We start from the raw sequence: 23319 nt of genomic DNA on the forward strand, positions 1-23319 counted from the left end.
CATAAAACACTGATGAAGGAAGTCACAGATGACACAAACGGAAAAACAAACTCAAGGACTGAAAGAATCAATATTGTTAAAGAGACCATACTGTCCAAAGCAATTTACAGATTCAACACTATTCCTATCAAACTACTAATGTCATTTTTCACAGAACTAGAAAAAACCGTTCTAAAATTCATATTGAACCAAAAAAAAGAGCCAGAATACCCAAAGCAATCCTAAGCAAAAAGAATAAAGCAAGAGGTACCACATTATCCGACTTCAAATTATACTACAAGTCTACAATAACCAAAACAGCCTGTACTGGCATAAAAATACACACATAGATCAATCAGAAAGAAAGCCACATATGTACAACTAACAGATCTTTGACAAAGTTGACAAAAGTATATACTGGGGAAAGGACAATCTATTCAATAAATACTGCTGGGAAAATCAGATAGTCAGATACAGAATAATGACACTGGACCCATATCTCACTAAAAACAAAAATTAACTAAGATCTAACTATAAAAAGCCTAGAAGAAAACCTAGAAAAAACTTTTCTAGACATTGGCCTAGGTAAAGAATTTATGACTAAGACTGCAAAAGCACAGATAACAAAAGCAAAAATAGACAAATGGGACTCAAATGAAAAAGATTCTGTACAGCAAAATAAATAATTAACAGATTAAATAGAAAACCTACAGAATGGGAGAAAATATCTGCAAACTATGCACCCAACAAAGAACTAATATCCAGGATCTAAAAGGAACTCAAAGAACTCAACAAGAAAAAAACAACTCCACCAAAAAGTGAGCAAAAGACATGAACAGATAGTTTTCAAAAGAAGACATATAAGCAGCCAAGAAACATGAAAAAATGTTCAACATCAATAATCATCAAAGAAATCCAAACTAAAACCACAATGAGATACCATCTTACACCAGTCAGAATGGCTATTATTAAATAATTAAAAAACAACAGATGTTAGTGAGGATGTAGAGAAAAGGGAATGCTTATACACTGTTGGTAGTAATGGAAATTAGTACAACCGCTATGGAAAACAGTATGGAGATTTCTCAAAGAGCTAAAAATAAAACCACCATTCAATCCAGTGATCCTATTCCTGGGTATCTTCCTAAAGGGAAACAAATCATATAAAAAAGACACTTGCACTCATATGTTTACCACAGCACAATTCATACTAGCAAAGTAATGGAATCAACCTAAATGTCCATCAACGGATGAGTGAATAAAGAATATGTGGTATAGAGTATCATCAAAGGACGCAGAGCACGATGGTGGACTATAAGGCTCCATCAATCATCCCCCCTCCCTTCAAGGACACCAATTTAACAACTATCTACACAGAAAAAACACCTTCATAAGAACCAAAAATCAGGTGAGCCCTCATAGTACCTTATTTTAACGCCGTATTGCTGAGTCACTGAAGAGATAGAAAAAACAGTCCTGAATTGCTGACACCACCCCTCCCCAACACCGCAGAAGCAGTGGTGTGGTGTGGAGAGCATCTCTGGGTGCTGGAAGCGGGAGAGCACCGCAACTGTGAGGTGCTGAACTCAGTGCTGTCCTGTTAGAGCAGAAAGGAAAACCAGAAACAGGACGAAACTCAGCTGATGCCCGCCGGCAGAGGAAGCATTTAAACCAGCCCTAGCCAGAAGGGAGTAATCGATCTCATAAACCCTGCCCCTGCAGGCTAAAGTGCTTTGTGTTCTAAATAAGCTTGAAAGGCAGTCTAAGCCATAAAGACTGCAACTAATAGGTGAGTCCCAGTACTGAACTGGGCCCAGAGATGGTGGGCTGAGGGCGAGGGGTACACAACCTACTGAGACACCAGCTGGGGTGGCTAAGGGAGTGCTGGCATTGCTCTCCCCTCACTCTAGGTTGTACAGCCACTGCTCCCAAACAGATCCCTTCCTTCCATGTGAGGAGAGGGAAGAGTGGGGAGGACTTTGTCTTGCATCTTGGATATCAGCTAAGCAACAACAGGATAGGGCAACTGTCAGAGTCGTGAGGGCCCCATTCCAGGCCCTAGCTCCTGGACCCATTTCTAGACATGCCCTAGGCCACAAGGGAATCCACGGCCTTGAAGGGAAGGACCCAGTCCTACCAACATTCATCACCTGCTAACTGAAGAGCCCTTGGGCCCTGAATAACTAGAAGTGATACACAGTTACTACATCAAAGGTGAGCCTCTGAGAATTGCTGGCTTCAGGTGAGACTCGGTACATTGCCACCTGTGGTGGCTAGGTGCGAAGCTCCTTCTGCTTGAGAAAAGCAGGGGGGGAAAGTGAAGAGAACTTTGTCTTGCACCTTAGGTACCAGCACAGCCACAGAGGGGTATAGCACCAAGCAGGCACTTGATGGTACCGGATTATAGGATTTGACTCTTGGACAGCATCTCTAGACCTGCTCTGGGCCAGAAGGGGGCCCACTGCCCTGAAGGGTGAGTCTCTGGCCAGGCAGCATTTACCACAGGCTGACTGAAGAGCCCTTGGGCCTTAAGGGGACATTGGGGGTAGTCTGGCAGTACTCCCCGTGACCTGTGGTGGCTGTGGCTACAGAGTGAGGCTCCTCTGACTTTGGCAACGGGAGAGGAGTGGGAAGGACTGTATCCCGTGGTATGAATGCCGGCTCAGCCTCAGTATAACAGAACACCTGGCAGACTTCTAAGGTTTTTGACCCTAGTTCCTGACTCACAGACAGCACTTCTGGACCCACGCAAGACCTGGGGGAACTTGCCACCCAGAGAGGAGGAGCGTGGGCCTGGCTGACAAAGAATGTGGGCCTGGCTGGCTTTGCCACCTGCTGACTGCATAGTCCCAGGGACTTACCGAACATAGGCAGTAGCCAGGGAGTGGTTACAGCAGATCCTCGGTGAGAACCTGTCCCTCCTCTGCTATCAGAATATACAACATGCCTCAAATCTAAAGCCCCGTTGCACTGTAAGACTAGTACTCTATTAGTATGAGGAATTAAAGTTTTTAGAAAATCTTAACTATATATTGGAATTAGATAGTCATAGTTAAAGGAAGCAATTAGATTCAGAAAAAAAAAAAACCCACAATGGTAACAGAAATAAATTCAGATAGAGTCACTAAGATCTTGGAATAGTAACAAAATTTTATTTACTTTTTTTTCAGAAATGAGTTTAGAAGAAAAAGTTCGGAAATGACAGAGGGCTAAGAGAAGCTGAAAGCAACCAAAAACGAGGTGGCCCAAGAGAAAAAAATCAGAAGAAAAAGAAACTTGACTGATATCAGAAATACTCACTAAATACTTATTCCATTAATTAATTATCTATTTTCAAACACATGATGGGAAATTCTTATTAATATCCTAGAGGCAATACCTAATAATTAATTAAATCACCACAACTTTTGACAGATTTTTAAATATTTACTTATTTGGTGTTAACATACAGCTTCATAAGCTTCATGAGGCTGGACAGGTAAGAAGTAATGAAAAGAACATCTATACAATGAAAGAGCACAATCATAGTATGGTGGGTCAAAAACAAATATATAAATAAATAAGTACACAAATAAAACTGGAAGTACGGAACTCAGTAGGGTGTAACTGGAAAGCCACAAATTATACTTCTTATGAATTGACAGTGCTCAATTTGACAGTGTGAGCTGAGGAAGAGAAGTACTGCCTCATGGCCGAATGTACTACAAGTGAACAGCTATACCTAATAACGATGTAGACAAGGTATGAGAATAAAAAACCAAAACAGCTGGAGCAGCTCATTTGGTAGAATTTTCAGATATTAAAGATAACTGTATATTAATAAATTGAATACATGTTCTGTTTCTCAGGTGGGTAAGTTTCTATTTCTTGCCAGGAAAGGTCAAGCACTGAAGCAACAGCCTATTTTTCTACCCACAGCTTGTTCTTTTCAAGGGAGTGAAGCCCAGTGGCCCTTGATAAGAAAATGAAGAGTAAGAAAACAAAATGATCTTTTGATAAAGGTAGAAGAATCACCTTTTCCTTAGCCGATGAGGAATTTCTCTAAGAATTCTGGTTTTACAGACATTCCTAAATTCTAAAAGCAAGAAATGTAATACCTCATAGAATCAAGGGACTGATTTTGAAAGAAACTACTTGGGGACAAAACTTGTAGTGAGGAACTAAAAAACATAAAAAAAAATTGGAATGCTGTTTTGTAAAAATATGAGCTATAGGCCGAATGTTTTCTCCCTAAAGAACCAATCTAGAAGAAAATTTGGAAGTGTCCATAATTTCAGGGATGAGCAAACTATTCAGAGAAAAGAACTGTCTCCTCAACCCAACAACTGCAATAAAAGGAAAAAACCACTTCAGTACTATTAAAGATAACAATGGATTTATAAAAAGAAGGTCAAAAACTAGCGAGTTCAGTCGATGTCTAAAAAATCCAGAGTGCAACTGGAAAATTTTTATTGTGTTGTTGGAGAGATACATATAGTGAATTTGGGATAAGAGAAGAAAATATGTATGAGTTGTCAGGAAAGGCTTTACAATTTTTGTTACATTATACTTTAGGGTTTGTTTTCCGAGCTTTGTTGGTCTGAAAGTTCAATGAAGAACTTATTCGGTGGTGATTAGACCCGTTCCTTAAATGGATTATGCTACATATTAGATGGATTTGTATTTTACAGTCCATTTAATAATTTACAATAAAAAGAACTACCCGCCAGACTGATATTCAAGTTGGCCAGTCAATGAATTTTCTATCCCAAAGGAAAGACAATTTTAGAAATCAAATGAAGATCATAAGGCTACTTGATTATGTATGAAATCAGAGCTGGAATACAGCCTCACCATGTCATCCAGGTATGCTTGCCCACTGGTCTAATGTGTCCACTCATTTTAACAAGCCTCTTCCCAACCTTCCAATTTTTAATCCTCCAAGTTACTCCAAGTTTTAATACCAATTTTTAATATTCCAAGTTACTGTTTCACTTCTTCTGATTACATCAAGCTCTCCAATTGCTTAAGTGAAAATTTCTCTTTAAAAACTACTAGCTTCTGACTGTGTCCAATCAATAAGAATGTGTTTCTAACATAAAAAAGAGTATGTCAAGCAAAATCTCAGAAAGAATCCTTTCATTAAGGTCTTCATTATTTGTGTCCTTATTAAGAGTACATGGCTAACTAAATTTACTAGCAGATGCCTCTTCAAAGCAGCATATAAATAAAAATTTAAATGCAAGAATAAAGCTCCAAAATCCTTTAAAAATCTGGGGACTCTATTATAAAACAATTCCTTAATTCATCTACTTTAAAAACTGGAGTTTTCAAATACTGAAATTACCACTCCTTTTTCACAAACCCTTTATGATCCCATGCTATATAAATGGATGATTTAAATAACTTCCAAGCAGCATTATTAATACTGATTGTTAGCTGTTAAGAACACACACATGTAAATGAATAAAAAGCGAAGCAAAGCTGGGTTTGGTGGTGCACACTTGTAGTCCCAGCTACTCTGGGAGGATAAGGTGGGAGGATCGCTTGGGCCCAGGAGTTCGAGAGCAGCTTGGGCAACATAGAGAGATCCCTTCTCTATAAACAAGCACACAAAAAGTAAAGCACTACAGATTTCAGTTGGTTATAAGGTAAAATCTATTATCTGTCACAGTGATAAAACTTCTACATGGCAGTTTACATATTCTGCCATGTTGTTAAGTTTCTAGATAGCAGAGATTTTGTCTTGTACATCTCCAGTACTTAACACAGAGTTTAGCACAAAGAAGGTATTCAATATATACTTTTTAAATAAATGGATTATGGTAGAGGACAGGCCTTACAATCTCACATTATAACAACAGTAGCTAAAACTTATTGAGCACTTACTATGTGTCAAGTGCTATTTAAGAGCTTTAACGTGGTGTGAGGAGTTAACTCATTTAAATCTCCTTCAAAATTATCATCTCCATTTTACAGATGATGAAACTGAAGCACACAGAGATTAAGTAACTAGCTCAAGGTCATTCTACTAGCAAGTGATGGAGCCACAATTCAAATCCAGGCAGTCTGGCTCCAGAGCTCAAGCTCATAACTACAACTCCACACTATTTCTTTTCTGATATGGTCTCCAATCTATATGATTCTATGTTTCCATTTCGATAAAAAGGCTAAACTAATACAAAGATGGCAAGGGAAAACAAACAAAGGGCTACAGACTAACTATAAAGTATTACAATGAGTGCTGCTTTATTTTACTGGAGCAGAAGGAAACTGTCTTGAAGTTTATACTGCTTGAGCCTAAAAGAAGTAGCTGCTTCTCCTTTATTAAGTCAACATGTTTTTGGTTGTGTTTAGAATATTATTAGCAACTATCCTTAAGAGGCCTTGGTGACAGATGATCCTGAAAACTGGCAAATATCATACCAAAGACTAATGCATGGATAAACAAATCTCACTATTTGGGTTAATATTTTAAAATTTTATTTTACGATACTTTGCTGTTTTAAAAATCAGCTATGAAGGATAATGTACAAAAATGGGACAGAAACATGAATGTGAAGTGTTTTGAGTTCCTTGAAAGAACTGTACTAGGAATCAAAGAATGGAAAAAAGCACTGAAAACTGTTTCCTGCTAATCACTTTCTATCAATAAAATAATTAACATTTACTTCTCTCTTTACAATTTAAAGAGTACTTTTACATAAAATTTGTTCACTTGACCACCAACCCTGAAAATATCATTTCTACTTAGAAATAACATGTACATACTGATTGGGTCAAGCCAGAGGAAGAAAATAAAGGCAAGCTCAGAGAAAAAGGGCCAGATGTAATACTGTATAACAGTATTCCAATGACATTTTTCACTTACTGAGAAAAAATACATAGTGCAAGTCTTTCTATTTCAACAGCCCTACTGCTTAGCATGTCTGTATAATGATAATAATAATCATAAAGAATATGGATAACTAGGTGGATCAGGTAGAGGATTTACCATGAAGCTAGGGTTTTTCTAGGGTTTCTCTAAGTGTATAGAAGGGGAAATGTTAACCTTGAAGCAGACGCACACACACAAATTGTTTTAGGTGCTAAATCTAATTTGCTTACTTATTATAAGGCTAGATTACATAACAACCTCAAATGATGCTATTTTAAAGAACTAAAACATTTAGGTGGATAAATAACTTTTCTTTTTTAGTCAATCATAAATCTTTAAGTCCGAGAAAATATCATCTATAAACTATGGTCAATTAATATGATTTTTTTTCATTAGAGAACATGCAGTTAGATGAGTCAATTAAAATATTCTAGAATACTATAATCTTAAATACATATATCTTCTGTGCAAGGACAATCATCAAGAATTTCCAGTTACTTGTTACTGGCTCTTACCCCTTCTTTTGGGTCTGTGTGGAGTCCTCCTCCTGCATGACCATGCCAGCATGTCCTCTTTTCTATCAGTGGCCATACCTGGAGAGCCTAATTGAAGATGATACCAAGCAGTCTGTTAGCTATTACAGAATTTCAGATGTTTCAAAATCTGGCTTAAACAGTCTAATCTAATGAATGTTTCCAAAACAAATTCACAGGTATAGTATTTAGTCTGGCATAGTAAAGCAAAACACCTCTACAATTAACTTATAGCTAAATTTATATGAAAAATATTAAGATACAACAAACTCATACTGAAGTCACTTTCTCTAAATAGTTTTGAAACTCATGTTGAAAGGATTTAACCTGTTTTACATTTCTACTTGACTTATACTGGCTTTCCCAGTGTCATTCACTACTATGGTGCTGATAATCTCTTATTCCATTATTGGCAAGCAAGTATAATATACAGTTAATTTATATCTCATTTGCTTTCCTTGTTTATACATTTCTTTTTTATAGTTAATACAGTTGATTTTAAACAACTGATTCTTTTTCTTGTTGTACTGGCTCATATATACATTTAGAAACAAGGTATTTTTTAATATCGCATAGTCTGTCTTATGCCTATATTGTAGTCATTTGCATACACTGTTTTGCCTTTCTTATTACATGATAAATTTCTGAAGATCAGAGACAGTGTCTTTTATCTTTGTATCTCCCATGGAACATACCACAGTATCTTACACACGGGGGCAAGGTAAGTTTCAATACTTGTTGGATTAGATGATTTTTCAGTAGCTATAATAATCAATAATTAATGAACAAGGGCACAGTTCTTTACAAACACAAATGTGTATCAATATCATACATAGCATAACAATATCAGCTCTGGGCCAAGCTATGAAAATGGAATTACAAAAAGCAAAAAGTGCCTTCTTGCTCTCACCAGTTGAGATAGAAAAAGTGATTGCCATAAACAGGATATTGATTTTTGGATCAATAATCTCAAAGCACTTCGTAAAAGGAAAACATCAAAAGGTAATTCTTGGTCTGACAATGTCTCTTTGTGCCATTTTTCCTCTAAAAGATTGAACAACAAGTTTTATCAAGGGGTCTGGTGAATATCACACAAGATAGTGAGGTCTTCAACAAAACAAAAGACTAAAATAGAAATAAACTTAGTGGTGTCATAGACAATAAGAAGACTAAGCACATTTTCCCCTTAACACTTTAATAATGGAAGATATAATTCATTTCTACAGCCTCTGCATAAATTAGAACAATGCCTTGTATCTTAATGGCAAATAATTATTAATCAGAAAGAAAAAATAAACAAAATACCCAGAATTTAGACTGTCTTCTAATTTTCTAGTCTTTTCTAGATTAACGGAGATTTATGGGTCTCATTTTAAAGCACTGAGAATTTTTAAAGATGTCTTTCACTTATATTAGCAATGAAAAATAACCTCATCAACATGTAAACTCAGCACTACCTACCTCATGGGCTCTAATAAGCTTAGAATCCCTTGGTATTTCTACTATCTGAACATTGGTAACATTAAAAAACATAAAGCATTTCACATATCAGATATAAATTAACAGGATAAATTTAAGTGTCAACAAGTTGCTATTACATTTATAAAAGCTTTCTGAAAATATTACTTTAGTTGGCACTGATTCAAGAGATTCAGATAGATTTTTCCAGGGGTAGAAAACATCAAGACTTCTCTCTGCATTTCCAGAAGCAGAAAATACCTTCTTATTCATCTTGTCGGCATTTAGGAAAACACAAAAAGGGAGATGTAAAATATGTAGTATAAATTGGGAAATGCTCCAAGGGCTTACAGGTTTTTCCTAGCTATATGTAGACGTGTTTGCTCAATCTTACCTTTGCAGCATCTAAGAACTGTCCTGAATTGCCATTTCCAAATCTCTGCCATGTGATACTTTTTAATGACTCTGGGATCTGCTGACAAGGAAAAAATGTAGGGGGAAGTTTCAGAGTGGACACTTAATATTCAAAGATTATTTCCTTTGTTCATAAATATACAGAAAATTAAAACCATAGCCATATTGGAGAGATGATTATGCTTTTAACGTATGCCTAAAAAGGCAAAAAATAGGCCGGGCCTGGTGGCTCACGCCTATAATCCCGGCACTTTGGGAGGCCAAGGCGGGCGGATCACGAGGTCTGGAGATCGAGACCATCCCGGCCAACATGGTGAAACCCCGTCTCTACCAAAAATATAAAAATTAGCTGGGTGTGGTGGTGTGCGCCTGTAGTCCCAGCTACTCAGGAGGTTGAAGCAGGAGAATCGCTTCAACCCAGGAGGTGGAGGTTGCAGTGAGCCGAGATCGCGCCACTGCACTCCAGCCTGGCAACAGAGCGAGACTCTGTCTCAAAAAAAAATAAATAAAATAACAAAAAGACAAAAATAAAATTTGTGGTCCAGGTATGAAGTAAATTGTATTACTTATTATAAATGTCAAATTGTACTTTCTTTTCATCCCCTTTCTTTCTGGTTTCTGTTTCTTTTCTTTTTTCTTTTTTGGTCTTTGCTTCTTAAATCCCCTAAAGTCTTCAACCCAATTTCTTTCTTAAATGGCTTTTATGCTCTTTTCAAATACTCCTCTTTTGTTCTCTCTTTACTGCATTTTATTATGCTCCACATCTTGTTTCTGTGCCTTCTTTAGTCTTAATCGGAATGCTAAATTTATATACTGGTCACAAGATCAGTTTTGACAAACAATTCTATGTAACCAGATGATGGACTCTGTAAGCCAAAAGTAAAATGCTACTAAGTCCCCCAACCAACTGAATGGCCCCCCTCCTGGCCAAGGGGACCCCAAAGAAACCTGGAAGTCTAGTTCAGGCCATGATGCTGTTTGTTTGTGTGTGTGTGGGCGGGGGGGGGGGGCGGGGGCAGAATTAGACATGCCTCAATATACCCTCTTCCCTTTGGAGTTCAGAAACAACTGACCAGCATTAACATTAAAACAGCAATCTTAAGACTGACAAAGCAGAATTTGTGGCAATGACATGCCAAATTCCGACCTGACTGCTATAGTATCATATGACAGATTAACAGGCCCTGAAGGAAATCAAAGTATTTTATCCCAAAATATATTTCTTTGACATATTCTGAAATGGCCCTACAAATCTGTCTCCTGTGGGGGAAATTTGCATTCTATAGAGAATCTCCTTCCCTTACTAAGTCTTTTCTGGAAAGTCTGACACCTTTTAAGGTCTGATAAGAGACATTCACCATCTTTTATCTCTGAAGCTTGTGACCTGAAAGCTTCATCTACATGAGAAGAACCTTGGATTCCACAAGCCCCTGTTCAAACTCAAGCATTTCTTTATGCTGAATTCTTTATGCTGCCTCTTCAGGCAGGGCTTAACTCTTTCAACCTATGACCTGGAAGTTGCACCACCCTCTGCCCCCCGCCCCCATTGTATAAACACAAGCTATAACCAAACCGATTTGGACACATGTTCTCAGGACCTCCTGAGGTTGTGTCATGTGCCATGGTCCTTAACCTTAGCAAAATAAACCAGTAAATTGAGACCTGTCTCAGATACTCTTTAGTTTGCAACTCCAATCAAAGTTTCCTTGAGGCCACTTTATCCTTGGTAACATTTCAAAAGTGGAGCTGAAAGAAGGCAGAATAAAGAATCTCTCCATGTGAAATACCACATGGACATCTGCAAAATGGACACACACCTTTTTGAAATCTACCAACAATTTAGTGAGGAAAAAATTTGCTTCTCAGGTCAAGTGTCTCCCAAAGTATCAGAGGCATTTGAACCAGAGTAACTCCATCTTGAGTAGGGGCTTAGTAAAATAAGGCTGAGATGTGCTGGGCTACATTTCCAGGTGGTTAAGGCATTCTAAGTCACAGGATGAGCTAGGAGGTCGGCACAAAATACAGGTCATAAAGACCTGGCTGGTAAAACAGGTTGTATAATAAAGAAGCTGGCTAAAACCCACCAAAACCAAGATAGCGACAAGAGTAATCTTGGGTCATCCTCACTAGTACACTCCCACCAGCACCATGATAGTTTACAAATACCATGGAGACATCAGGAAGTTACCCTATATGGTCTAAAAAGGGGAGGCAAGAATAATCCACCTTGATTATGTGCTTGCTTAGCACATAATCAAGAAATAACCATAAAAGTCTGCTCTGCCTACAGAGTAGCCATTCTTTTATTCCTTTACTTTCTTAATAAACTTGCTTTCCCTTTTCTCTAAGGACTTGCCCTGAATTCTTTCTTGCATGAGATCCAAGAACCCTCTCTTGGGATCTGGATCAGGACCCCTTTCCAGTAACATCTTTCTGGCAACCACAGAAGAGACAATACTGAGGAAACCCTCGACCTAAAGGCTAACTTTGGGTAAGTGGTGAGGTCCAGTAGTATCTTTCTGGAGACCACCGAAGGGACTATACTAAAGAGACCCCTGACCCAAAGGAAAATCACCTGCACACACCAACTGGCTGACTTTGGGTAGGTCGGGTGCATATACGCAGGTAAAGAATGGGATTGGTTAGAGGCCCAGCTTAGGAGTGTTAGAGTGTCTCCTAAGACAGGGTTAAAGGCTCCTCTCAATAAAAAGCAAGGACGCTTGAGGTTCGAGGCCCAACTTAGGAAGGTTAGGGTCCTTCCTAAGATTTAGGGGGTTAGAGGCCCCTCTCAGTAAAGTCTCTCTCAGCTGAGAACAGGTTTGGCACTATGGGATGTTAACTGCTACTCTCTTTGGATTAATCTGTCTTGCACTTTTTGCTGATGGCTATGGATGACAGGATTAGGCATGTACAGGACCATGGGATATGGGGACTTTTTTCCTCCCCAAAAGGGGAAACTTGAGAGCTGATGAGACTGCTGGAAAAAATCCCTTTGCTACTGGCAAGTGGCCACCTGAAGTCTTCAGTGTCGCTGCAATGGGTGGGTCTTTCTCCGGCCTCCCTGAGCTCTTTGCCTTCCCCTCCCAATGGAGGCAACACTTTTCTCCCTTTCCTTTCCTTTCTCTCTCTGTGCGAACTGGTTGAATGAATGGTAAAAATCACTGTTTCGCTCCTCTGTAAAATTCTGATTAATTGGAAAAAGGATTTGTGAAGCTAGTCTTAAGCTGTAGTGAATCTGTTATACTTTGTGCTATGAATTTGTCTTTCTGTATCATTCTGTCATAAAGAGGAGTACCTTAAGATAGAACATGGGCTTAGGATCCCATAAGCCTATTGTTCAAGACAGCCCAGCAAACTGGTCAGTCACGTCCTTGGGAGCTTGACCTTGTAACCACGTGGCAGTGCTTTCTTTTGGTCTCTGCCATCACAATGGCAGCCTGGGTGCAGGATTCAATTCCTGGCTTTGGGAATGACCACTTTCTGGTTTGTTAACTGTGTGCCTTTCTTGAATTTTTCCTTTCTCTGAGCACCTGTGGAGTTACTTTTGGTAAAGTTTAAAAGCCAGAAATATCAGCCGGCTAAAGTCTGCTAATAAGAAATTTAAAAGGCCTTTTCTTTTTAAAGAGCACTATGATTAAAAGTCAGCTTAATTAAAAGCAGATATTCAAGTCCTAACAGCCTGGGACTCCTTAGGAAAAAAGAAGAAGTGCCACAGATCCCGTTTTGGAATAAACCTCTGTTTTCCTCATGAAACTTCAGGAATAAAAAGTAGATGGATTCCTCTCAAAATCTAAAGCTCTGTTCTATTTTGCATTCCATTATCTGATATTTTTTACTTTTGGGGGTTGTGACAGAAATTAATTTGCATTATGAGAGAACTTTGGTGTGTAATAACTAAATAGGAAATATACTTTTGGGGACAGCTAATGGCAGTTATGGGGAAATAGCTCTGCAGGTTTGGATCAGAGAAGCATGCTCTTAGCCACCTAGGAAGTATCAAGATGTCCCCATCCCCCACTGAGAGATAACACTCCCATGGGGATGAGCTGATTCCCTCTTTTTGGGATCCAGGATCTGCTATAAAAATGGGACCCTTAATTTCTGGAGATCTGTTTTGCCTTCCAGCTGTGCCTGCTTATTAGGCCCTAGAAACTTCAGGCTTTAAAGAGAAACTTAAAAACTGGCGAATGAAGAACCTTACAGCTACAGGATCTTCTGTCTGTGTATTTATATTTGTTGTGTGTATGATGCTTATATCTAAAAGAGCTTTGATTAATTGGTTTAATAATAACAAGAGTTTAGATCAAACATTTTATCAGAAAAGTAAAAAGTGTAATGACTTTTAGTTCACATGACTTAAGTAATCTTTGGGAAATAGAAACAGTTACATGCAAGGTGTGCAAAGAAAGTGAAATGAGTTTTTGGTAAAAGATTACAAGAAGGCGTGGAAATAAGGATTTTTCTGCCTAGATTAAAGGGTTAAAGGATTGTTTTAAGTTACGATAAAGCTGAAAGTCTGAGCAAGTTGTGGAAGGTTTGTGAAAAATTAGTCCTGTAAAAAAAATTGTATGTGTGACATACTGGCTAAAGTTAAAGGGGGTATTATACGGTTTTTCCGTAAATTGAACGCTGGAATAAAAGTACAACAGGTTTTTCTTAGAGTATTTATCTACTGTTTAACAAAAATTTTTGTAAAGGGTTATAAAAGGTTTATGAGAATCTTACCTTATGGTCAAACATTAAAATTGGGTAGATATGTCTATAAGGTTTTGTTAGGAATTGGGTTTGACATCAATAATGCACAAATGCAATGGTGAAATTTGGCTCATTTAGTATAAAAATCATACAGGAAGCATTGTCAAATATGAAATAGTATTTGACTTTCTTTGGGCTGTATTTATATAAATATGCTACTGATATCTGCTCCAAAATTATGTAAAACTCCTATAATCCTGATGTAACTTCGTGTATGTTATTAATAGTTATAATTATCATGTACAATTGTACGCCACAGAAGTAACCAAAATTTCCTTGAATAGTGGCTGTCCTAAGACTTTTTAATATCCACAGACAATTGTTGTCTTGTTCTGATCCTCTTAAAAAGGTGGTTTATAGTCAGCTATAGGACTTTGACAGGTGTTCTTAAATGCAGGTGTCTGATAACTTTGGAGATTATGAAATTAGAATAGAGAAAAAAACTTTTAGGACTCTCATGGAAAGCTAAAATGTTTACGAATATCAAACAGAATAGGAGTTGACTGAATGTATTGAACTAATACAAGCCTGAAGCAATCTTTTTTACTTTGCTTAAAATGTTGCTGATCCCTTGTTTTATTTTTCAGAGTCCAGAAAACTTTCAAGCTATTTATAGCTTGTAGCAATTGAGCAAAATATACTCCTGTAAACAAAATTTGGAGCATATATGTTTCTCTCTACCTGATTTTTCCAAAATTTGGAAACTACTTGTGAGTACTCTTAATTTATGGAAATATAGTAATTTGAATAAGTGCAATAAGAAACTGTTTTCTTGGCTGGGCATGGTGGCTCACGCCTGTAATCCCAGCACTTTGGGGGGCCAAGGCAGGCGGATCACTTGAGGTCAGGAGTTCGAGACCAGCCTGGCTAATGGTGAAACCCTGTCTCTACTAAAAATACAATAATTAGCCAGGTGTGGTGCTGGGTGCCTGTAATCCGAGCTACTTGGGAGGCTGAGGCAGGAGAATCACTTGAACCTGGGACGTGGAGGTTGCCGAGATCACGCCACTGCAGTCCAGCCTGGGCGACAGAGTGAGACTCCATCTCAAAAATAAATAAATAAATAAATAAACTGTTTTATTTTGCAACAGGACACAATTGGAGAAACTGGTTATTTTACCAAGGCTTTGACTGGAATGGCGTGCTTTCCTTTAAGAAATCTAACTTGACTTACAGAGTCAATAAAAGCCCCCTGGGAAAACTGGCCTCATACCTTTTCTACACAGTTCCTGTGCAGGGTTCCTAACCTATGGTAAGTAAAGAATGTCGCTTTCTGACAGGCCCAGGAGCCCCAAATTATCTTGGGACCTCAAGAGAAAAGGAATTTAATCAACTGATAGGCATTTGAGGGTACAAACCCATGACTGGGTTCAGCTTTAAAAAAGTCTTCTCTAAGATTCTTTATGAAGCAGAGTTCCATCAAAGCCAATTTAAAAAGCCTATGTAGGCTGGGCATGGTGGCTCACACCTGTAATCCCAGCACTTTGAGAGGCTGAGGTGGGCGGATCACTTGAGGTCAGGAGTTTGAGACCAGACTGGCCAACACGGCGAAACTCCGTCTCTAATAAAAATACAAAAATTAGCCAGGTATGGTGGCATGTGCCTGTAATCCCAGCTACTCTGGTGGCTGAGGCAGGAGAATCACTTGAACCCAGGAGGCAGAGGTTGCAATGAGCCAAGATCATGCCACTGCACTGCAGCCTAGGCGACAGAGCAAGACTCTGTCTCAAAAAAAAAAAAAGTCTATGTAAAAAAAATCAGGCCAAGCATAATAAAGCAAATCAGTCTTACCATGATTTATCTTTAGTAAAAATCGGAGACTGGAGAGAGAAAAAATTATGTTTCAAGAACGATGGTACACTTGTTATATTCTAGCCTCAACAGTTGTTTTAGAGTGTTTTCTGCAATTTAGACTGACTGCTTGTTCCTGTGAGCCAACCAGTGATCTCTGGGTGCTGCTCAGAAGAAACAAGAGGGACGGGTAATACAAAAATCAAGATCAGTATTCTATTCTGGACACACTGGAATCAGCTAGCAACCCCACATCAGCTTGGTTCCAAGAGTTGCACAGTTCATTGAAAGCCTTCTAATTTAGTTTACTTGGGATAATTTTGCTTATTTTGCTTTACTGTTGTGGAATATATTGTTGTTGTACTCTTTGTGCAGGAATGCAGAATAAGTTTACTCAATCTTAAATTAAACACTTATTAATCTTCCAGATATTGTCTTTTGTCAGAACTCAAGAGTAATGAATGGCCCTCAACATACTGATGCTTTCTGACTGAGCTCCTCTCTACCCTGAATACAAGAGACCCTCACAGGCAGGAAGATCATCATCCCTATTCAGCCTGAAGAAATTGCATCAGATGGATCTTCATCCTTCTGCAATCCTTAGGATTAAGGGTTCTCTTATAAAAGGGAGGGGGGAAATGTCAGAGGCATTTGAACCAGAGCAACTCCATCTTGAGTAACGGCTTGGTAAAATAAGGCAGAGACCTGCTGGGCTAAATTCCCAGACAGTTAAGGTATTCTAAGTCACAGGATGAGATAAGAGGTCAGCACAAGATACGGGTCATAAAGACATAGATGATAAAACAGGTTGCAGTAAAGAAGCCAGCTAAAATCCACCAAAACCAACATGGCGACAAGCGTAACCTCTGGTCACCCTCACTGCTACACACCCACCAGCGCCATGACAGTTTACAAATGCCATGGCAACATCAGGAAGTTACCCTGTATGGTCTAAAAAGGGGAGGTGTGAATAATCCATCTCTTGTTTAGCATATAATAAAGAAATAACCATAAAAATGGGTGAGCAGCAGCTCATGCTGCTGCCCCGCCTATGGAATAGCCATTCTTTTATTCCTTTACTTTCTTTCTTTTTTTATACTTTAAGTTTTAGGGTACATGTGCTCAGCATAATAAAAATGATGAGTTCATGTCCTTTGTAGGGACATGGATGAAGCTGGAAACCATCATTCTCAGCAAACTATCGCAAGGACAAAAAATCCTTTACTTTCTTAATAAACTTGCTTTCCCTTTTCTCTAAGGACTCACCCCAAATTCTTTCTTGCGTGAGATCCAAGAACCCTCACTTGGGGTCTGGATCAGGACCCCTTTCCAGTAACAAAAGGATAAGTAATACTTAAGCTTTCCCTAAGCCATAAGTGGGTTGTACAGCTGGAATAATGTGTCAACCTCCAAAAAAAAAAAAAATCAACGTTGTATACTGCAAAATACCAAAAACCAAATCAACCCAAAACCAATCTCTATACACAAAAAAGTAACCAAATTATTGATAAAATCGGCTCAATTGTTTTTTAAAATGCAATAAACAGTAGCTGATTTCTGCTTATATATGTTTTTGTTTTGTTTTGTTTTGTTTTTTTGAGACAGAGTCTCACTCTGTCTCCCAGGCTGGAGTGCAGTGGCACGATCTCAGCTCACAGCAACCTCTGCCTCCTGGGTTCAAGCAATTCTCCTGCCTCAGAGTCCTGAGTAGCTGGGACTACAGGCACATGCCACCATGCCCGGCTAATTTTTTTGTATTTTTAGTAGAGACGGGGTTTCACCGTGTTAGCCAGGATGGTCTCGATCTCCTGACCTCGTGATCTGCCTGCCTTGGCCTCCCAAAGTGCTGGGATTACAGGTGTGAGCCACCATGCCTGGCCTCTGCTTATATATGTTTATAAATATAAAAGTCATTTCTATACACCTTATATTAGCTATGACCATTTCAAAAATACCAATGGCTATTTGCATACTGTCTTGCTGAACCCAATCTTTCACCCCATACCACGGATTCTCAAATCTCTTCAACACGGTAACCAAGACATGCACTGTCAATGATGTCCTTCCAGGACTTAACTCCACTACATTGTCCTCACTGCCTTTCTCCATATTCGGAAGTTCTAACAAGATTTACTCCCCCATTTTCATGTTTTTCACCAGCCCCTAGTTCAAGTAACTGCACATCAAAGCAAGATCTTGCCCATGTTTGCACATGCAAATGCAATTTAACCTTCTTTGCCTTTCACAACTTGCCTAGTTATCTCAAGTAAATGACTATTTTCTTTCTTCACTCTCAAAACCATGCCCATATATGGCTGCTAGCTAAAAGATAAATCTTGGTAATACCCTTAAATTAACAGCAAAATCATATATTCTGAAATCATATTGTGCAAAATAAAGACAACTTACATCAAATTTAAGCCCTTAAAAGTACCCATGAAACCCCTTCAGAATTTCCAGCTACCTGTTTATCCATCTCTAATCAAATCATGTTTTTCCCTTAAGCATGGGTATTCAAGGTAAATATTTGTTTAAATTTATCTTTATTTTTTCCCAAGGGTCCAGCAATGTCCTAGATCAAGGTAAACAATTTTTTAATATTCACATTCAAACTGAACTTCTGGTACTAAAAAAGCATTGTTAAAATTATTAAATATTTCAGGTATATAAAAGGATCAAAAAACAATATAATAAACACATATGTACTCACTACCCAGCCTAAGATGTAATGGTAAAAAGAGAGTCCTCCACATATTCCTCTATAATGTCATCTCCTTCCTGTTCCCCAGAGATAAGCAGCACCGATTATTTAAAACATCTTTCACTGCAAAGGTAAAAATCCCCATCACATAATGAGATCACACCTTTTGGGGGCTAGTCCTGAAACCCTACTGTTATTCATAATATCCTTCCTACAGAAAAATGCTCTGAGTTCTAAACAACAGACTTACAACCATTTCTGAAACACAATTTATTTGTAAATTAGAGAATCTACTTTTAAAACCTCAAGGGAAGGGTTTATAGCAAAATATCTTCCACTTATACACTGAGGTAGGCAACAGAAGAAAACAAAATTAATTCTGTGAAACTTGATTTGAAAATTAGAGGGTTGGATTAGATACCCTCTAAGGTCCATTCCAACTCTGAAATTCCATGATTTTTATGGAATGAAATGAAAAGGGAGCTGTTATTAATTGAATTTTTAAAAACTTAGCTAAGTCGATAATTTATTTCTTCAACAAATCTAGCATTTGAATTTATTTATAACACCATCTATCCAAAGACATACACAACAATAAACCATATATTACTGAAGATAACAGACATAACTAATGTACACAGATACCAAAAAAATGCAGTATACCAAAAATGACAATCTGCCAGTCCATTTTACATGGCAGGTAAGTTAAAATGTTTACACTGTAGGGTCATGTTTATTTCACCTAAAAAAAAAAAAAAAAGAAAGAAATTCTGGAAGAATCTAAAAGTTAAGGAATCTGTGACCTCCAAGAATAAAAATGTATGCTCTCATTAGATCACCACTATTCATCCACTAATCGTTAAACATATTAATCCTCAATAGACAGTTGCATGGACATAATGCTTTGACTGTGTAAACATTCAATAAATAATTATAAAATATCAACACTAAAACCATCAATCTAGCAGACAGAACTGCTTCCACGTAAATGAGGCCAAGACTAAGAGGCTAATAAAACTGAAACCTATTCACATTACAATTGCATTCTTTCTTTATGGTAAAAATTCAATCTTTATCAAAAAATAATCCTATTGATAAATATATTTAGTAATTTCTAATGATTGTATCCTTTTTTAAATGAAAGTTAATTTTAATAATTCAAGTTATACTCAGTGTTAATGATACTGGAAGAATTACCTGAAAATAAAAAGACTAAAAACAATGTATAACTTGTCAACCCATCAGGGATTTTGGAGTCAATTATATACTCTGGATTCCCGAAGCTTCAGAAATTAAGCAGTTTACAACTACATATCCATGACACAGGTAATGCTTAACAGTATCAAACAGTCATGTGTGAATATTGTTATCATCTGATCATTAATCATCTGTGATTGAAATTTAAAATATTTCAAATTAAGTTCCCAATACATTTTTGAAGAGAAACTGCTGTGACTTAAAACTACATTTAACCTACTTTGAACGTGTAAGTCTGACTTAAAACTTGGTTTTCTTCCCAACTGACTAGAAACTAGAGGGTAGGGGAAGGAGGACAGGAGAAGGGAGAGGGAAAGGGAGGAGCAAAGGGAAAGGAAACGGTAGGCTGTCTCCAAGATTCTGTAATTACAGCTCTCAGCTGAAAGTCGAGGGATAAAGGATTTTCTTTACTGTGTTAGGTATTCAATAAATGCTTATTGAATGAATGAACAAATGGCAGCACAGCATAAGGATTCTGGACAGCTTATTTCACCTGAGTCTTCATTCAACAGGCCATAAAATCATCAGGCTGATCTCTGTCACTATAAAATTAGATTACTCTACAACAGAGGTTGTTAAACTTCTCGGTAAAGGGCCAGATAGTAAAATTTTTTTATCTTTTAGAAGTATACTTATTAACAAAGGTAAAGCTAGCTTTAAGATTACATAAAAGTATAACATATAAAAATAGCAATTATCTCACATACTCTATCCCCAGTACCCTGCATTATTCCTGCTAATAGTACTTACCACGACATACTTTCTATTTACAGTCATGTGCCATAAAATTACGTTTCTGTCAGCAATGGACCACATACATATATGACAATGGTCCCATAAGATTATAATACCATACTTTTATTGTATGTTTTCTATGTTTAGATACACAAATATTTAGTAATGTGTTTTAGCTGCCTACAGTATTCAATACAGTCAAATTCTGTACAGGTTTGTAACCTAGGAGCAATAGGCATTACTATGCATACTATTGGTGTGTAATAGGCTACACCATCTAAGTCTGTGTAAGTACACTCTATGATGTTCGCACAGTAACAAAATCGCCTAAATGATGCACTTCCCGAAACGTATCCCTGTTGCTAAGTGATGCATGACTGTATTTTTTATTGTATATATTAAGGTGTACAACATGTTTTCATATATGTACACATAGTAAAATGATGACTGCAATCATGCAAATTAATATATCTATCTCTGCACAGTTACTTTTTTGTGTATTGTGAGAGCACCTGAAATCTACTATCTTGGCAAATTTCCAGGATACAATACAGTATTATTAACTATAGTCATCATGCTGTACATTAGCTCTCTAGATTTATTCATTCCATATAACTGCAACTTTGTAACTTTTGGCCAGCATCTCCTCATTTCCCCCAACTCCCTACTCCCTGGTATCTACTGTTCTACTCTCTATGTATTCAAGTTTTCTAGATTCCACAAGAGTGAGATAATGTGGTATTTGTCCTTCTATGTCTGGCTCATTTCACTCAGCATAATATCCTCCAGGTTCAATCATGTTGTCACAAATAGCAGGAGTTCCTTCTTTCTTAAGGCCAAATAATATTCCATTATACATATACATATATTTCTTTATCCATTCATCCATCCAGACACTTCAGTTGTTTCCATATCTTGGCTGTTGTGAGTAATGCTGCAATGAACATGAGCATGCAGATATCTCTTTGATATGCTGATTTCATTTCCCTTGTGCCTATAAATAGAAGAGGAATTTCTGGATCATGTAATATTTCTATTTTTAATATTTTGAAGAATCTCTACACTTTTCCAAAATGGTTTTCTCAATGTAGAGTCCCACCAACAGTGTACAAGGGTTTCCTTTTCACCACGTCCTCACCAACACTTGTTATCTCTTATCTTTTTGGCAATAGCTATCCTAACAGTTATGAAGTGATATTTCATTGTGATTTTGATTTGCATTTCCCTGGTCATCAGTGATGTTGACCACCTTTTCATACCTATTGACAATTTGTATGTCTTCTTTGAAAAGTGTCTATTCAAGTTCTTTGCCCATTTTAAAATTGGGGTGTGTGTGTGTGTGTGTGTGTGTGTAAGTTGTGTGAGTTCCCTCTGTATTTTGGATATTAACCCCTTATCAGATATGTGATTTGCAAATATTTTCTCCCATTCCATGGGCTGCTTTATAGTTTTGTTGACTGTTTCTTTTGCTGTACAAAAGCTTTTTAGTTTGATTTAGACCTACTTGTTTATTTTGCCTCCACTGACTGAGCTTTTGGTGTCATATCCAAAAAATCATTGCCAAGGGTAATGTCAAGGAGCCTTTCCCTATGTTTTCTTCTAGGAGTTTTAAGGTTTTAAGGCTTATGTGTAAGCCTTTTATCCAGGTTTTTTTTGTATGAATAAGATAATGGTCCAATTTCATTCTTTTCCATGTGGATATCCTGTTTTCCCAACATGATTTATTGAAAAGACTATCTTTTCCACATTTTGTACTCTTGGCACCCTTGTAGAAGATTAGTTGAATGTATATGCATGGGTTTATTTCTGGGCTCTATATTCTGTTCCATTGGTCTATACGTCTGTTTTTATGCCAGTACCATACTGTTTTGATTAATACAGCTTTGTAATTTGAAATTAGGAACTGTGATGCCTCCAACTTTGTTCCTCTCTCTCAAGATTGCTTTGGCTATTTGGGGTCGATTGTTCCATGTCAATGCTATGACTTTTCTCTATTGCCGTGAAAAATGCCGTTGAACTTTTTATAGGGATTGTGTTGGGTAGTGTGGAAATTTTTATAATATTAAAATATCTTTCCATAAATCCAAAGATATTAAAATCTTTCCATGTATTTGTGTCTTCTTCAATTTCTTTCATCAGCGTTTCATAGTTTTGAGTATATAGATCTTTCACCTCCTTGGTTAAATTTATTCCTAAGTATTTTATTCTTTTTGATGCTATGGTAAATCGGATTGTTTTCTTGAGTTCCCTTTTCCAGACAGTAAATATTTTAGGGTTTACAGGCATATCGTTTCTGTCACAACAATTCAACTCTGTCATTGTAGCATGAAAGCAACCATACATGATAAGCAAGTGAACAAGTGTGGCTGTGCTCCAATAAAACTTTATGTATGAACAATGAAATTTGAATTTCATGTAATTGTCGTCTATCACAAAATATTCTTCTTGATTGTTTTTCCAACCATTAAAAATGTTTTCAAGTATTCTTAGCGCAGGAGCCTTGCAAAAACAGGTGGCATGCTGGATTTGGCCCAGGAGCCATTGATTGCTGACCCCTGTTCTAAGTAATTTCTAACACCCCTCAACCTCCAAGGATTTTGAGAATGACACAGCAAAACAAAAGAAAGTACAACGACCAAAAAATCTCCACCAGCACCACCACAAAAAAGCAACACACAAACAAAAAATATGTATGGGATTCCCCTCTTCCTCAAATAGTTTTTCCTTTATCTACCAAATGTTCACATCTCTGGGTACATAACACCAACAGCAAGGCGTATTTAAAAGACAGAAGAAAAGGTCTTGATAAAAGTTTTTTTATGTTTGTTTAAGCAACTTCT

At 37.5% G+C, this 23319-nt stretch overlaps 1 protein-coding gene across 17 annotated transcripts in view; it reads right to left on the minus strand.

Annotated features, from left to right (window-relative positions):
- Positions 1-23319, minus strand: part of ABCB7 (ATP binding cassette subfamily B member 7) — a 181533-nt gene that overhangs the window by 125615 nt on the left and 32599 nt on the right. For 6 of the 17 annotated variants that reach the window (XM_063634684.1, XM_063634687.1, XM_055266968.2 and 3 more), the window contains exons 2-3: positions 9221-9301; positions 7351-7437 (exon numbers count right to left, since the gene is read on the minus strand). In XM_063634684.1, the coding sequence (XP_063490754.1) occupies positions 7351-7437; positions 9221-9301 (168 nt within the window). The remainder of the gene's footprint in view (positions 1-7350; positions 7438-9220; positions 9302-23319) is intronic. The other 11 variants (XM_063634691.1, XM_063634695.1, XM_063634692.1 and 8 more) reach the window with 2 other exon arrangements.

The sequence above is a fragment of the Symphalangus syndactylus genome, chromosome X (genome assembly GCF_028878055.3).
Source record: "Symphalangus syndactylus isolate Jambi chromosome X, NHGRI_mSymSyn1-v2.1_pri, whole genome shotgun sequence".
Classification (NCBI taxonomy): Eukaryota; Metazoa; Chordata; class Mammalia; order Primates; family Hylobatidae; genus Symphalangus; species Symphalangus syndactylus.